General features: G+C 53.6%; 1 protein-coding gene across 2 annotated transcripts in view; it reads right to left on the bottom strand.

Annotated features, from left to right (window-relative positions):
• PAXIP1 (PAX interacting protein 1) overlaps positions 1-15,287 on the bottom strand; it is a 40,941-nt gene extending 25,654 nt beyond the window's left edge. Inside the window, exons 1-5 of one of the 2 annotated variants that reach the window (XM_018046657.1) lie at positions 15,076-15,287; positions 12,553-12,687; positions 8,611-8,654; positions 7,184-7,247; positions 792-905 (exon numbers count right to left, since the gene is read on the bottom strand). In XM_018046657.1, the coding sequence (XP_017902146.1) occupies positions 792-905; positions 7,184-7,247; positions 8,611-8,654; positions 12,553-12,687; positions 15,076-15,156 (438 nt within the window). In that variant the 5' untranslated portion in view covers positions 15,157-15,287. Of the gene's footprint in view, positions 1-791; positions 906-3,212; positions 3,402-7,183; positions 7,248-8,610; positions 8,655-12,552; positions 12,688-15,075 lie in introns of those variants that run through there. The other variant, XM_018046658.1, reaches the window with a different exon arrangement.

The following is a 17,835-nucleotide window of genomic DNA, read 5'->3' as shown; positions in this document are numbered from 1 at the left end:
ACACATGGTGTCGATTCAGACTGAAGGCAATGAAAAATATGGAGGTAATGACTGACGTGAGAACATTAACTTGTCAAAAGACCTTCCCACTATGAATACACTATACTTAATTCTCAAAGTTCTAAATAATTGTCCATGGGAGGAAGAAAGCTCGGCCTCCACACAAGAGCAGTTTTCGCACTTCATGTGGGGGTGCAGCAGAAGGCCCGGGCTTCCTCCCCACCCCAGTAGGTCCTGTTCCACTCGGTCTGGGGCGGGTGGGAGGCCAGCCTGCAGCCCTAACACGTCCTGCGGGGCTGCGCTGCTGACCTGCACCCCACTCGAGGACCCCAATCCCCACGGCCCCACCCGTGCTTAGGGAAGAGGTAACCACCGCTTAAATATTCCAGGTTATTAAGAAGGACAGGACACTGAGAACTGCTCCAAATGCATGTTTATAATTATAGTCAGTACGACCCTTTGTAAAAACTGTAACGAGCACTAACACACATTTTCACAAAATTGAAGTTTTAGTCGATGTGAAAGGAAACCTAAAGATTAAAAAAATCTGTCCAATCTTCACCATGAAACAAACCCAAATTTCTTTGTATTTAAAAGTCACATCCGGTTCAAAGTAAAATTCGTCACCTCCCATCCTTTGTGGAATGAAGCTGTTTTACAAGTGACATAAGCTCATGTCATCAGCTTTTGCAAACAGAATCCAGTTAATTTAAAAGAAGTTCAACGAAGACATGTGATGACTGGAAATGCTTAGAAGACGTTTAAAAGGAGAACGTACATGGGTCGCTTACCCCCTTTGGCTCCGGAACAACCAGGTGCGTGCACTTCCTGTTGAGGTTCAGCTGGCAGCCGCCCCCGTGGAAGGTGAGCATCGCCCACAGGGCGCTTCGGTCCTCAGGCGACACCTGGTGGGAACCAGAAATCACGCTTCCATCACACTCACCGACTTGCCTGCCCACTTTATGTGACATCATAACCACTGTGCTCATCTACTTTCTTCCTTCTTAAATGAAATTAACCTAAGCATATTAGTGGGAAAAACAAGATGAGCTTTCAGCTATGCGCTTGTTTCAGTAACTTTTACTCCTATCTTAAGTTTTATAAACATCACCTTTTTTGCCTTGTCACCAAATAAATTAAAAAATACTTATGTCCACACTCCAGGGGCTGAGTGGAGGATTACTTGATTACATAACAAAATGACAGGGAAAAAGAACTAGCACACCACACTCCATCTTCCAACTCTGTCATTTTTTTAAATGTTTACATACAGTAGTATAAAGATCACATTCAAGGGATTCCTTAAGAATTAATGGATAACAAATAAATGCTTATTATGAAATGAATTAAAAATAAACGACAAAAATACAGTGGCGTATAAGCTCAAGGGAAAACGTAATTACCAAGCACACAGAAAATGAGGCAAGCATAAAAGGCGTATTCCTATGCTTGCGCAAGTGATGAAGCTGAGACTCAGATGCGATGGCTTATGCTGTGACAGAGGCTTTCACTCCAGAACCAACAGCTCCATTTATTGCCTGCCTACTATGTGCCAGGAACTGTGCCAAGGGCTCCTCATCCCTGCGACCCCGCAGGGGACACACGAACTCACAGAAGTCAGAGCTGATCATCGTAAAACCTAGGTCTGCCTAAGTCCAGGCCTGACTCCAAACTGCGCTTCCCACTGTTCTAGACTGCTTCGCTAAGGGCAGGTCGTACCAAAACCAATTTCTAAAAAATAAAATTTTATCATCTGAAAGTCAAAAGAAACATTTAAGGAAAACAAGAGCGTTAATTCTAAGATAATCATTGAAGTCAATTTTATGCTAGGTAACTTACTATCAACTGTCTTTGTCTCAAGCTAATTTTTTTTAACAATATTTTTTGTTTTTAACTGTCATTATTCAGATTGCCGAAAATCTAACATCCTGTATCTACTCTCCGTTTTACAAATATTTCTAGAAATTATTCTGCATTCCATACTATGTGAATACTAACAAGAACACATTAATTTTACAAAATCACCTTAAAATCATTATTTTGTACGTCTTTAATTTAGTCAGTGACACATTTCAGGAGACTTGATCAGAAGGTGTTATTTTTAATAGTGACTTCCACAAAAACATACCCTGCAGCATTTGGTGGTGAGACTTAATTACATGATAAAACATATGACTCTAATAAATTATATAATCTTTATTACAAATGAAATAAAAACCGCAATCTAGACATGGCTTTATTATTTTTATTTCACTGACTAGTCCTCCACCCTACAGCCTGGACCCTGGCTGGGTTTCAACAGAGCACAGCAAGCTTGCATGGGGGAGGTGAGGCCCCGCATGGACCAAGCCCCCAAATTCTAGCTTGTATCAACTTGGAAAACTTCCTGGAATCAGAGTCTTCACCAACCTGCGTCTGCATTAAGTGACTTGAACATATCTGCACCAGCTCATCCAATGAGTTTCTAACAGTGTGATGAAGAATGCTCTTTCCACACCAAACTGTTAACAATAGCTACCTAGCGGTGACGGGGTCATGGGGATGTTTCAATTTTCATTTTTATACTTTTCTGTATTTTCCAAATTTTCAGAAGCATTTATAACTGGGGGGAAAAATGCTCTTTTTTAAAACAGCAATCTTCCTAATCTATCCACTCAGCTAAAAGAGCCTGGACATCTCCTCGAACCATCGGGCTCAGATCTGAGCGCTTCCAGAGTGTCTCAGGCACCCCCCAACCCGCCCCAACCTGTGCGCGGCTGCCCCCTCGCTGAGCACCCGCCCAAGCGGCTGGCCCTGGCCCTGGGCCACCATCCTCTCAGCTCAGTGCCCCTGGCCCCTGCACTCCCACAGCACGCTGCCCCCAAGGGGCACTGAGCCCCCTCCACGCTGAGCAGAGGGTGCTCCTGGCTGCGTCCCTGTGGGGACGGGCCTCCCTCTGCACCAGGACGGGCCCCTCTCCAGGCCTCCCGCCCAGACACTCCTGGGGTGCAGCTCCTCGAGCCCTTCTTCGTCCCTCCTGCGCAGGAGCTCTCAGCCCGCCAACCAGGCGGCCTGTCCTGACCTTGGAACCTCGGCTGGGGCCTAGTACAGTGCGAGGCACAGGGTAGGCAGTCAAGAAATTCTTTGTTGATTGAGATACAGATGGAAAGGGCCTCCCAGAGTGCAGTCGGGCCCGGCAGGCTCTCACACACGGGGACCTGCCCACCACCTACCCAGCACACGACAACCGCGGCCACAGCCTGCGCCAACACCGGCTCGGGAGGAGGCGGGTGACGTCTGCGCTTCCCAACTTCTGCCGGCACAAGCGCCCTTCCCTACCTCTCCCTGGAGCGCTCTGGAAGACTCCAGCAAGAGCTCCAGCGTCTCAACACCCTGACGGGAAAAGACAGAAGGTCACTGAGAACCGCCAGCAACAGTCCCTCCGCGGCGGAACCCCGCCTGCCTGCCTGCGCGTCCGTGTGCGCGCGCGTGCGTGTGCGCGTGCCCGTGCTGCAGAGGCCGCTCGGGGCATGTTACCCGTGCTGGCCCCCCCCATCCCCGATGCCGCCCACACCCTGCGCCCCCACCTGAGGGGAACCTGTCTCCTGCTTCACAAGGCACCCGCACAGGCGTGGTGGGCGGGTCCTGCAGCTGCACACTGGACAGACACTTGTTATCCATTCCACAACTGAGTGAGCGAGTGTTAGCAGCCAGAGTTAGTGTCCCCAGTGTGCTCTGAGCTTTCCTCACTCAGCTGAGCCATCGACTCCGATGAAGCAGAGCTTCCTTCGCCACAAGTGACGGACGGTGAGAGTAAGTGCAGTGAGTGACGGACCCACAAAAACCACACTTCCATCCCAGTGAAGATCACACCAAGGTTCTGGGGTCTGAACGGCATACCTAATCGATCTGCTTCAGGGCCACAAAACCCTTGTCAGCGATCTCGCTAAATCCACTGTTTTGTCCACCACAGCTCCAGCCGCACCCCACACCCCCCATGAAGTGCACACCTGGACAAGCCCCCCGGCTGGGCCACCTCCCAGACACCCCGCCCGTTGACCCCATCTGCCTCTCAGGTCCTTCCCGGGGTCCCCGCTCTCCCTGCTGCCGACCTCACCTGTAGCTTTCTCAACCCAGAGCCGGAGGTCCACGCAGACCCCCGAGCCCGCATGCAGCCGCAGCCAGCCCCCTGCCCGCAGCACTGAGCCGGGCAGAGGGGCTCCAGCTGACACTCCGGGTCCCCCTACTGGCCCTGGTGATGAAACCACGCAGGGCCTGACCCCCGGCTCCTAGAGCTGCCCCCGCCCGCCCGCCCGCCCCCGCTAGCATCTCTGCTCACTCTGAAGCCTCCTGTCTTCCCACTCAAGGCTGTCTTCCTGAGCCTGCACCTCCCTCCCCCCTCCTCTGCAAGGACGCACTTCTCAGCCTTCACGCGTGTCCCAGGTCCCTGCGCTTGGACAGTACTGGGTTTCAGGCTGACTTCGTCTCTTCCCCTTAGCGGCCAGGCCCAGCAATGGTCCTAACCTGGGAAAGGAAACCACCCGGCTGTGCCCTTCTGTGGAGCTCCCACCGGAGGCCCACGGTGAGCGTCGGCCCCTCCTTCTTTGCGCCCCCGCGTCATGCAGACCCTCCGACTCCCGGCAGCCAGCTCCTCCGTCTGCGCTGTCTTCAGGGACACGGTGCTCGCCTGGGTTGCAGCCCCCGCCTCACCCCACCCCTACTCAGCCTGCTACTCCTGCTCAGGGCTCTCCGATCAGTTTCACCTACAGGAAGGCAAGTGATTTTGAACTTGTTTGCTTTCTTCCTGTGTTTTCCAAACGTCCTGATGTAAATATCTGCCATCAAGACTAGAGGCGTGAGAAACTAAGGAGGGAAGCCAGCAGCTCATCGAGCTCCCTCCCGAACCCAGGTTTCCGCCCCCTGGATCCCCAAGCTGTCCTCTCCACCCCAGCAGGCAGCCCCGCTCTGAGGCCGGCGCCCCCACCGCCCCTCCAGCTCCACCCGCTGTGCCTCAGCCTTGCAGACCTCGCCACCTCCACCAGGGCCATCCAGACCCTGCCATCCACACGTCCCCGCCATCTGTAAGCTCACAGGTGACCCTGCAGCCTGGCCACGCGCACCGGTCCTCACACACCAAGTGTACTGACCACGTGTAACCCGTTGCATATGCCAAAACCTTCGTCGAACGTCACTGCACTTCTATTTCTCCAAGACTAGAAGGCTCTCCAGTGTCAAACTCAGATCCCTGATTTAAAACCCTGTAATCGTCTCATATTCACAGACTCTAATCAACGAATAATCTTATTTATTTTTCCAAGTCAGGTCTGCTAAAGACCCTGTCACTATGACCTTGACCTGTGAAACAGCCACAGGACTCCCTGCCTCGGCCTCTTCCTCTCATCTGGACAGTGGGCTCTGGATCATGAACCCAAAGATCCAATCAGTACAAATATAATTAAACGCAAATTTTACATTTTAGCCACAGTATACTGTGTTTACGGATAAGGAATAATAGTAATAAAATGTTTTCATTTAAAAAACTTTTCTGATGCTTATTATAAATTTGGAACATACAGAGAAGTATAAAAAAACAATAAAAATTGCATGTAACCACAGTACTCATTATAAACAGGTTTCCATTTTAGCCAATTTTAAAAATCATCATCATATAAATTTACATTTATTACAGATGTGAAAAACACTGAAAAACACAAATACCAACAAGATTTCTATTCTTAAGGAAAAAAGCCAACTTTTCAAGGATCTCTATTAAATCGATGTAGCAAAAACGAAAAGGAGACCATTTTATAATTTTAAAGAACTTCCAGAATTTACAGAAACACAAAATCACTCAACGTACTGTCTGGGCAGAGACGGGGTCGAGGTGACACCACCTGTACAAAAACCTGAGTCTGGCTGATAATCAACAGTTTCCAGTCTTCTGTTACAAAGCTGTGAGGAGGCAGGGTTCTCATCAAATCCCTCATAGTCTCACCTAACATCCTGGACACCCCGTTCTCGAAGGCCTCCAAAGAGATGGGGAGACCCAAACTGTCATCAGAAGAGCCTCAGACGAACGAGGTCCTCGGGCTACAGAAACCAGATCGGGCTAACCAAGCCTCCTCCTGCTCAGTGGCTACGTCTGACTCCGAGGAAGCTGAGAGTGAGCTCGAGCACCACCAGCCTGACTTTTCGTAAAAGCTGTTTACAGACTGACGGTGTCCGGCTGGGGACTGAGAGGACAGACTGGGACGGAACGACACTGATACGCACTGCCCAAATCCATCGCTGCTAACGTCTGGTCCCCCTTCAGATGTTTCTTTTCTTCCCGGATATTTCTTACATATTTTATTTGGTTGATGTAACACTGTACATAACTATGTTATATCCTGCTTTGTCCCCCATTTAAAAAATTACCCATATGTCTGTGCATACGTTTATAAAACAAAATTCAAAACTGGCTAGATAGCTAGATTATTACATATTAACAACAGGCCAAAATAGTTCCTTAAACGTTTCCAAATCGTGGATGATCTGCTTATTTCCAACTTTACCCTCTCATGAATAACGCTGCTTTTATGCCTCAACCTGCCACTTTCTCCATCAATTTGGGATAAATGTCTAAACACACGAGGCCTGCAGGGAAACAACTGAGTCTCCGACAGCTCCGACGTGGCTGGACTTTTCCAGAAAACTGCTCACTGCTCTGCACTCCTGTGGGGGGCGGGGAAGCCTGTCTACAGCTCAGCCAGCACTGAATACACTGTCACACGTTTGAGACACAGACAATCTCATCTCAGTGCTACTAAAGGGCACACCAAGTGTATCAGATGTCTTGCTGCACTTATCTGAAGCTCCTCTTCATAGAAACGTTTCACTGGTCTGCATGAGCCTCTTACTTACGACAAAAAGCTCTGCTTTTACTTCTGAATGGAGTCTCCTTGTCACCTTTTAATTTTACTTTTAACGTGTTTTCATACTCAAGTTTTAAATCTCTGTAATTCTTTAGAAAGACCATTTTCACCCATTAAAGCTTTGACTCTTAAGATTGGGTATGAATATTTAAATAATTGTTCTAAGTTCATACTGAATATGCAGTTTAGTTAAGCAACACTGGTTTACAAATACAACGTATGTCCAATCACATAAAAATTCAGAACTGTTATGTAAATAACACAAGAGGATAACACTGTGCCACACTTACCTGAGAGAGGCAGGCTGTGATTCCAAAAAAAATCTGACACGACTCTGGAGAAAAACCATTTACTCTGTTGCACACGTATTAAGAGTCCAATGAAATGAGACCAGTGCAATCTCTACTCCGCTAAGAGACAGCTCCAACCTGCCCGTGTGGACACCACCCACCTTCTGCTTCCCACTCCATCCCTTTAGCAAAGAGGCAGACTTAAGCTGGCCGAAGAGGGCAGGGCAGGCGGGCAAAGCACCCAACTGCACACACAGGCGCACGCACGCACGCGCACGCACGCGCGCACGCACGCACGCACACACGCGCGTGCGGCCTGGCATTACCCCAGAAGAGCCCTGGGAACCCCGCGCTTGCTTTGGCGCGGTCGCCCCCGTCGCCTCGAGGAATCTTTCATGAAAGAACCCAGGCTCCAGCTTTAGCACCGCCATACCCTATGAACCTGGGCGAGACAACTCTGAGCTTCAGCTTTCCCTTCATTAAAACAAGAGCTAGAGTATGTATGTCATTCCCAAGGCCTGTCCCATTTCTGAAGCTCTGGCTCTTAAAACTCCATCAACACATTCTCTGAGCGCTCACGGCATGCAGCCCCGGGCACAGGGCTCTCCGTCAGCAGACAGGACCTCCGGGGGCCTGAACGTCACAGTTTGTTCAAAGCAAACATGACTTTTTAAGGAATCTGGAGTGTCTGGACCTCAAATGGGCTACAGCGTTACTTCTGCGTGCTGAGCCAACACACAGTGCAGGGGCAGCTTCCTGGGGGCAGACGTGCGGTCCTGGTGACCCTGTCTGCTGTGCGTGTGCGTGTGGGACGGGGTGTGTGTGTTCCACAGTCACACTCGGGAAACGGCAAATGAACCAACACGCAGTGCAGGGCAGCTCCCCGGGGCAGGAATGCGGGCCTGGCGACCCTGTCTGCAGAACTAGGCCCCGAGCAGGCACTCCACATCAAGGGTGGAATTAATGTAGAAACGGATTAATATATTTCCATCCAATGTAATTAAAAGAATAACAGTACATGATATAAAACTAAAAATGTCCTGAAGTTCTCTTCGCCCATCTATTCTTCAAGCAGTTCGTGACCGGGTTTGTACAGACTGAGACTTTTAGCAACAGTCTGTCTAACCAGACACCACAGAAGCCATCTGTTCCAAAGTCAACAGAACTGGGGTCCAGACTGCCTGGGTCCTAAAGCCAATTTGCAGAACGAGAACTCGTGCCTCAGGCCCAGGCTACAGCTGCCTCCATACAGCTGGCCCCCCGCCCCCGGGGGAACGACAGGGATCAGGGACAGACGCCTGGATACGGGAGGGACGGAGCAGGACACACAGCACCCCCCGACTCATGCGTCAGCACAGGAAGTGAGGCTCGCTTGAGTCCTGGACCCAGAGTCACCCTCTCCCTCCCTCCTTCCCCAAAAAGGATACGGGAGAAGAGCTCCACACTGGACGGACAAGATCACCCAAGAAGGCTGAAAAAGAAAACAAAAGTGCAAATCAAAACACAGTTCCGGTTTGTATTCAGAACACCACCATGCGACCAGTGCGGCTCCTGGAAATGAAAGGCTCTGTTATCACCAGTAATACAGCATCCAGACTACAGTCACCAGCTTTCAAGCAGCAGGGCCAAACATGAGCTCTCAGTCCCCAAGGGGAAAAGCCCAAGTGCGGAAGGAGACACTAGGGCCCTTTAAAAGCTTGTTACACGTAGGAACCCCTATTCCAGGTTCCCACACTTGCTCAGTCGCTCCAGCTGTGTCCGACTCTCTGGGCTGCTGCGTGAGCCTCTAGTCCAGCTAGAAGCTGTCTTCACAATCGGAGGCTTACCCTACCCACATGCCAGGCACACATGGTCCCTCCAAGTCTCCTCTGGGGTCCGAGTCCTGGCTCGTCTAAAGGTGGGAGTTTTGGAGTTTTTCTTCAGGAGGCCAAGGAGATACAATGTTTGTAAATCACATGAGGCCTTTCTGTCTGCTGATCTTTCTATGAACTGCAAAACACATTACTTACTACCTTTCTGGGTAAATTACAGTTTTGAATAATCATCTTACTTTGACATTTAATTTTGAAAATCACATTAACCATTATCCTGGTAGGTCTGCTTCACAGAATTACTGTGAAAAAACACACAGTAGCCAGCTGTAGCCAGCGGACTTCAGAAATCTCAGCTGCTTGTACGACACTCACTTCTAATATACCATATACACCTTGAAAGAACATCAGGAATCAAAGCACCCTCTCCTACGCCAGGTAATGCCAACAACTCCTCAGCGTGAGTCTGTATGCTGTGCGGCATCTGTGAAGAATCACTTCACACTGATCTCACCATTGCACCAAAGCTGTAGCTCTGTGGCTAAGCCACCAAGCAGGAGGGAGTGTGTAACGTCATCGTGACTCTGGTCCTGGGGAGGCTCCAGTGACAGGGGAGGGAGCCGCCCCCCAGGAACCCCCGATGGGCTCCGCCTCCTGCTCCATTCAGCATCTCAGCTGCGACCCCAAAGCCCTCAGCAGCCACCACGTATGGAGCACCAGGTGGCTTTCCTGAGACCAGTTCTCCAGCCACCCTTGGTCCACGGCAGGAGGACACGGCAGAAGGCCAGGTCAACACCCTGAAATGTGGGCAGGCCAGAGGAGCTGACACCGTGGATAGGCACCCTTACCACTCTGCCTGCAGCAGTCACCCCGAAAGCTGTCCCTGGGGGCTGCAGGAGGGGAAAGTACAGGTGCACTTAGAGGCTGCCGGGCTGGCTGCTTGAAAGTCGCCAAGCCATAAACAGACTCGCCCTGACCCCCTCATCCAGGGAAGTCTAGGTAAGATACTGCAGCTAAGAAGAAGACACGCATAACAGAGCAGAAATGGAGAACTAGAAAAGCACAGTAATAGGGAGCGATTTATCCCAAAAGCAAGTAACAACATATAAAATAAAGCCACTGCAAGTCAGCATAATTAACGCTTCCAACGAGGCCTCCAAGGCCACTGGGGAAAGCGTTTCCACAATAGAAAAGGTTTAAAAACTCTTGGTGCCAGGCTGCCCTGGTGGCTCAGTGGTGAAGAGTCTGCCTGCCAACACGGAAACATGGGTTCGATCCCTGGTCCAGGACAATCCCACATGTTGCAGAGCAATTAAGCCTCTGCACCACGGCTACTGAGCCTCCGCTCCAGAGCCCAGAGCCACGACCACTGAGCCCAGAGCCACAACTACTGAGCCTCCACTCTAACACCCGGGAGCCACCACCACTAAGCCTCCACTCCAGAGCCCAGAGCCATGACCACCGAGCCTCCGCTCCAGAGCCCTGGGTACCAGGCCCCACGTTCGTTCGGCTGAGCGCAGCCAGCAGCCTGGCAGCACACCAAGCGGGTGAGACGAGGACTGTGTGCCGTGCGGTCCTGGAGTGAGCGCAGACCGCTGCACTGCTCTGAAAGACTCGGCCACCCCGTCCCCACACTGCAGCCCTGGACAGCGCGGTGCGCCACGAGGTACAGGCAGGCTGGCGCACTGAGAGGGAAAGCGAGCAGTGTGCCCAGAAGCAGCAGGAGACGAGACGCAGGGCCATGGTCAGCCAACTGGGACACGACAGCCACGCTGCAACTGCGTGATGGCTACTTCTGGGCAGCCGTGTGGTGGACGCCCTTCCTGGGAACGCGACCTCTGGGAGGGACGTGCTGATGGGCTCAGGACTTCAGCAGCGCCCAGTCACCAGCCCGCACTCCCCTCAGAGCTGGTGCTGGTGGGCGGGACAGAGGACCAGGTCCCTCAGGATCCACCCCCCCCCCCCCACCAGGGTCTCTCCACTGAAATGTGGACTTACTGCCATCTGCCTCCCTTTTTTGTCTACATTCCCATTTGGGCCATTTGTACATAAATACTAATATGTATATTTACAATACATGTTATCTTACATAACAATTTCATTTCAGGGTAATAAAGGGGGTACTACAAAGTATTTGCTACAAATACGGAGCTTGATGGGGTCGCCAGGCTCAAGAAGCACTGCCGTAACTGGGCTGGGGACAAGGACCCTGGCACCGCAGATTTGTTACCAAGGGGTTGCCCTCTGAAGGCTCATGAAGAGTCCACAGTCTACCTGCGGTCACTGTGACAACAGGCTGCAGGCTACTATGTGGGAGAGGTGAGGTTCGGTCCCCACAGCCACGGAAGGACGGAAGCAGAGCAGGGCCCCAGGGCGCCTGGTGCCGGAGGCAGGTCCACTCTTCCACGGCGGCACAGGGGAAGCGGGCAAGACACCTGTGACATCAGTCTTCACGAAGGACCGGGTGGAGTGAGCCTGCTGGCCAGGCAGAAAGACGCAGCCAGCCAGAACCGCGACTGCTGTGCCTCAACCCCGCAAAGCAACCGCGCCTGGTTCTGACGCGCAGCGGCTGCGGGAGGGCCTGGCGGGCAAGGACCCTCCTGCGAGACAGACCTGCCTGCAGGCTCACTCTCACAAGTCGGGCTTCTGCACCTGCGAGGCAGCGTTTCCGAGCCTCCATGCTGGTGAGGCGGACAGCCACAGCAGCAAGCCGGCCTGCAGGCTGCCCGCCACAGCACTCGCCCCCAACTGCCAGGCTCTCGGTATTCAGCTACGGTAACCTTCATAGTGATTTTAAGATAACACACGAAACAGCATGAGAAAGAGAAGAAGGAAAAAAACAGTGGAAGAAAACCATTTCAAAACAAATGCATAATATGAAGCTGAAGGATCAAAATCGCAAACCTAAATTTCAAAAACCCACATTTAACAGCAGTCAGTTCGACCCTCAGCAGCAACAGAGCAACAGGCCACACACCAACAAGCTCCGAGCGGTTCGCCCACCAGCAGACGCTCCGCTTTCTAGAACAAACGACCCACAGCTCTCAAGCTGCACGGCGGGAGTGAGAGCTCCTGGGGGACAACGAGACCAGCGGCCACCATGACCCAGTTGGAAAACAGCGAACAGCCAGACCGCCTGCCGGGACAGCAGGGCCCCTGGCCGCTGTGGGTGCGAGGGAGCCAGGAGTGTCTCCGGGATTAAACCCAGCTTCCGAGCAGAATTCACCAGCGTCATCTATGTCAAGACAGCACGTCCACTGCCTTCAACCCGCTTTCTTGGCTTAGAGAACTTCCAGCCTGCAGCCAACGGGCTCACGGTGGCAGGAGTGCAAGCCGTAGAGTGGGGACTGGGCCTTCTGCTGGCTGGCCTCACGGTGGCAGGAGCGTAAGCCGCAGCGTGGGGACCGGCCTTCTGCTGGCTGGCCTCGCAGGCGTGCAAGCGCGTCCCACCCAGACCCGAGCCTGAGCCAACAGCCTGAGCAGAGCCGCACAGAAAGCTCAGCGCGCCGCTGGCAAGACGCGCGAGCAAGGGAGCACAGTGGGGCAGTCACCACCCACCTTGACGACAGGCAAGTCAAAGACCTCGCGGGCCTCTCCCACCTCCGGATTGTCCCCATCCTCCGAGATGATGTGCGACGCGAGCGCATTGTACGACACTTCCTTCGCTTTCCCGGCTTTCAGAAGCTGAATAACCTGCAAAAAGCACACCAGTTAGAACAGAACACGCCACATTTCAGTGCACACCAGTGATTACGAGCCGTGAAAATTCCAATAAACATCCACCACGCTCTCCACACGGGATTAATGCCTGCCACCGAGTCATTTGCAAGGAAACCTACGGGACGACAAAATGCAGCAAGTCTTGATTCACCGACAGGGAAGCACAGAGCTCCTGCAACCGAGGCACTGGGCAGTGTCCCCCTTGAGGACAGAAGGGCTGACAGACACAGTGAGCGTGGCTGGGCGAGCACTGGACACGCAGCGTCTCAACAGAAAGGCGTGGGGACAGGCAGTTCTGATAAACGGAGAGATTTATCGGAGTTTACCGGAGAAGAGCAAGAGGCGCTACAGGAGCCGCATCTCGAGGAACTTAAAGGCGTCAGCCACGCAAAAACACAGTCACTGTGCGGAGAGGGCAGCGTTCGACATGCCGGGCAGAACACAAGCCACACCGTAGGCGGCGTGGCACAGATGCTGCGCCTTTGTATTCTACCACAAAATAAAATGCAGAGTGTCTTCTGAAAGAGAGGCTGACGGGCAGGCGACCAGCAGGGAAGACCATGGTCAGACAAGACAGAAAGACCACCGCCAGTGGAAGGAGGACAGGTTTACCCTGCGGGAGCGAAGGCAGGACAGGCGTTAAGAAACGCCTGCGATAACTCAGGTGAAAGAGGCAGAGACGGGAAGATGATGCAAGGGAATCAGCAAGACTCGGTGACTGAGGGGGCGTGTGCAAGAAATCGCGACAGCACAGCTCGCGAGCACCACTAAGCCGACGGGGGCAAGTTTCAGTTTAGGGCACAGCTTCCTCGGGTGCCACTGTACCATCTAGGAGGACACGGAGCGCATCGAGGAGACCAGGGTCCCACCCGAGTAAAGCCGTCTGTGTACGACAGAGATGGGGGCAAAGCGCTGAGCCAGCGAGACCCCAGAGCACAGGGGGCCAGACACGGAGGCAGGGCGGGCAGCGGAGGCTGGAGGGCGGGTCGAGGCCCCGGGCCGGGTCTGAGCAGCACACCGCAAGCTCCAGGCGGTGAGAGCGCCCATGTGTGGTGGAGACTAGAAGTCCGTCCGACAGAAGTGAACTCCTGGAATCCACACTTTAAGATTCAGAGGATCAACCATCTTTCAGGAAACACAGTTTCAGACCTCAGTGGTCTGCAAGGACGTTTTTAAGCCCTTAGACTTGATTCACAGTTGAGTAAGTATGGCTCCAGTTCAGCTTCCTCCAGATTTTAAGTAATATTCACTTCAGTTGTGTTCAAAGCCTTAAAATGAACCAGAGAATAGGCAGCAGAGGGGAGAGGAACAGCAGGCAGTGAAGAAAGGGCACCCACGCGGGAAGGGAGAAGCCTCCACCCTGCTAAGGGCACTTACTTTCACCTCTCTGAGCTCACCACCTGTTTATCCAAGTCAAAGAATCTACTTCAGAGTTAAGAGGGGAGAAAGGATCCACCTTGGGGGCTGCCGAGCGTTTAGTTACTAGGACACCAGCTCACAAACCTCTAAGAAGGCCAAAACCCATCAGCTCTTCTGTCTCCAGTTTATCTATTAAGTCCGCGTCTCTACTCGGGAGGCCCAGGCCTCAGTTCTCCATGCTCAGCGCTCACAGCCAAGGGGACACCCAGGCGATGTAACTGTACACATAAAACTTTAGGGAAGACAACACCTGGAGACCCAACTAGAGTTTAATTCCACGGTGGAAGCATAAAACTCTGACGTTCAAACAGATGCACTACTTTAGGAGAGGCGAGGACAGGAGAGGACCGAGCTGCAGACCTGCGAGCTGGGAGGGTGGTGGCTGCCACCCGGGGGCGGCTAACTGTCCCCTGAGCACCCTGGGACCCGCGTTCCTACTGGTTCCACCCTGTCGAAGCTCCCACCCCGGACGCACCCGTTGCCCCGGCACCCCAGACCGCCCGGGCTGCCGCGGGAGAGTGTCCCCGTCCGGACTCCGCCCACGAAGGAGCGGAGAGAAGGGGTGGGGTGGGGGGAAGCCGGCGAGGCGCCGCGCGACCGCAGACAGGCGGGTCGCCCCACGGGCAGGGGACGGGGACACCCGGCGCTGGACTCTCCGCGCAGACCCCCTCCACGTGCCCGCTTTCTCCCGAGTCTGGGCACGCGTCCCCCACCCCGCGCCCGCCGCGGACCCCGCAGACGCGGCTCATGTCCCCTCCTGGGGTCCCCACCAGCCCCGGGTGCCCTCCCGCGGGGGCTGCAGACCCCGGTGCCCGCTCCGTCCCCTCCGGCCTTGCTCAGCGCCGAGCGGCTGAGTCTCTGCACAGCCGGACTCGCGAGCTCCCCGGGACCCGGACGCGCGCGCGGGGGGCGCGGGGACGCGGCGGGGTGGAGGCGGGGTACCTGCGGGTCGAGGTCGCCCACCGCGTAGTACTTGACCTCCTTGAACATCTCCTCGGGGACGCGGGGCACCTGGCCCGACATGGTCGCGGCGGCCCCGAGGCTCCGCAGCCGCGGCTCCCGCCCGGCCCCGCGGGGCCCGCTCCCCAACAGCGCGGCCGGCGCGCGGCTCCGGCTCTGGCACTACAAGTCGGACCCTCGGCGCCCCCGCCCTCGGCGCCGCTGGAGCGCGGGAGCAGCGCGCGTCCCGTGGGCCGCACCATCCCGCCGGCCGTCGAGGGGGAGCCGAGGGCCGGGGGCCGCTCGGCCGGCGCCGCCCGGAGCCCTCCGCCTCGGCCCCGCGGTCGGAAAGCGCTCAGCGCAGAGGGTCGCCCGCCGAGGAGCGCAAGGCGCGGGGCGGCCGCCGCCCCGGGGGAGCTCGGGGGTCGCGGGGAGACGCGCCCCCCCCGGCGGGGCTGCAGTGGGCCGGCCCCGGGGAGGACGGCAGCACGGCGGGCACTCCCGTCGGTCCGCGCGGCCGCACGCGCTGCGCATGCGCGCGCCGGGGGGCGGGGCCCAGGCAAGCGGAGCGCCGCCGGCGGCCGCCCAGCGGGGACTTGAGGTGACGGTCTGGAGCCGAGTGGGGGAGGGGGAGGCCCGGACTGGAGGGCGGGGCGCGCCGGTCCCGCGGGCGCGGGCACTGGGCTTCTCCCCATCGCCCGAGCCGGTTCCCGCCCGGGGACCCTGTGCGATCGGAACCAGCCCCGCTCTCCTCACTGCGGGCGCCGCTGACGACGCCTGGCGCGACGCGCGCCCGCGCTGTGACGTAATCGGGCGGCGCCCGGAGAGCCGCGCTCCGGGCGCACCTGCGCAGGGTGGGAGCTGAGCGGGGCGGCCGGCGGGACACCCCGTGCCCCGGGGCTTACGCCGCGGCCGCGGCCTGGGGGTGGGAAGGCACGTGAGGGAGGCCCGCTGCTGCTCCCTGCTAAAGGAAAGCCGTTCGGTTCAGCCGCTTAGTCGTGTCGGACTCTGCGACCCCATGGATCGCAGCACGCCAGGCCTCCCTGTCCATCACCAACTCCCGGAGTGTACTCACACTCTTGTCCATCAAGTGGGTGATGCCATCCAGCCATCTCATTCTCAAACGTGAAGTAAATGTTAATGGAATTGGTCGGGAAAAAAGAGAACCTTTCAGAATGACTGTGGCAGCCTCCTGTAACGTTCACTCATTTCTGAGGCTACCGCTTTTTCGTCTGCGATCACACACAAGTTCTGAAAGTGAGTTGTGGTTGGTTCGTTGACCAGGACGCAGTACCGGGGACACTGGCTCTATTTAGTCAGCAGACACGCCTGTGATTGTACTCGTTATGTGTATGATAAGCGGTTTTTGTATGGGCAGAAAGGAAGCACATTGTGCGTCAGTGGCTCGGTCGTGTTCGGCTCTTTGCCTCCCCATCGACTGTAGCCCGCCAGGCTCCTCTGTCCATGGAATTCTCCAGACAAGAATACTGGAGTGGGTTGCCATTGCCTCCTCCAGAGGATCTTTCCGACACAGGGATGGAATCTGCGTCTCCTGCATTGGCTGGCGGATTCTTCGCCACTGTGCCACCTGGGAAGCCCAACCCTTTTAAATATCCTTATGTTTTATCATTTTGATGTTTACTCTTTTTCCATTTGTCTTTTGAATACTCTGAAAGAACGCTGTTCTAATGCTTTTTTTTTTTTTTTACAAATAATAAAAACACTGGGTACTTGCCTGAATGAGTAAGAATATACTGTTTTCCTTTTGACTACCCAAGCATAAGTTTGGTATTGGCCATTGTAACATTTTACCTTCTTTGTTAAGAAAATGTAGGGGTGATAAATTAGTTCTAAATATCGAATCAAAATTGGCATCCCCTTTTATTGACCTTTGTGAGAGAACTTACTCGCTTTTTTCTTCATTAAACAGGAACTAAGCATGTATTTTTATAATAAAAGACTTAAAACATATCTCAACCAGGTATTTTATTTTGTAAGTTAAAAAAAGAACTTGTAACATTCAGCAGGGCAACTTTACCCTATTGTGATTTCTGATAGTCAAGAAGGCAAATTATGGAACTAAGAAATCTGTTATTTAAAATCTCATCAACCTGTCAAAAGATTGTTAAACATTAAACTGTGCAAGGTCAGTGTTGTACATGTTGGACCTTATCTCACCAACATCAAGAGGGTCCGGGTCAGTGGCCCACAGAGAAAACATTCAGTAGGGTGTATCTAATGTACTGCTGCTTTGCCAGTTATAAAAGAAACTTCTTTAGATGAAATCTGACTTCACCTGGATAAGGCATGTTCTGAGGAAGTATCAGTTCACTTAACAAAAGCTTTGTACTTCTTTAACTTCAGTACATGTGTGACCCCAAACGCGACATTGAGCATTAATCTATCTCCCATCTAAGTTAAGCATGATCATTTTGTTGGTAATCAACCTTCAGAGAACAAACAGCCTTTAATACTGATTTGATAAAGAGGGTAATACACACTTCTCATGTTTTATTTTGCAAAATTGGGTATCTTGAAGCTAGCGGGGAAAAGTGTAAAATTAGGAAATGGAAAGTAGAGAATATTTAACTCAAATTGTACTTACTGGCAGGAACTTGAGGCCGTTATTTAAGCATTTACAATTTTTTTAATGCAGATCTTTCTGTTCTATGCGACAACCTCAGTCTTGGCCTCATGTTCAGTTCAGCGAGTCACATACCCCTTAAAGTTAGGTGCTGTCAATTTTTAGTAAACCTCTAGTTG

Source organism: Capra hircus, chromosome 4, assembly GCF_001704415.2.
Source record: "Capra hircus breed San Clemente chromosome 4, ASM170441v1, whole genome shotgun sequence".
In the NCBI taxonomy this organism is placed as follows: domain Eukaryota; kingdom Metazoa; phylum Chordata; class Mammalia; order Artiodactyla; family Bovidae; genus Capra; species Capra hircus.
Note: the sequence above shows the minus strand (reverse complement) of the source record. Positions and strands in the feature narration are given on the sequence as shown.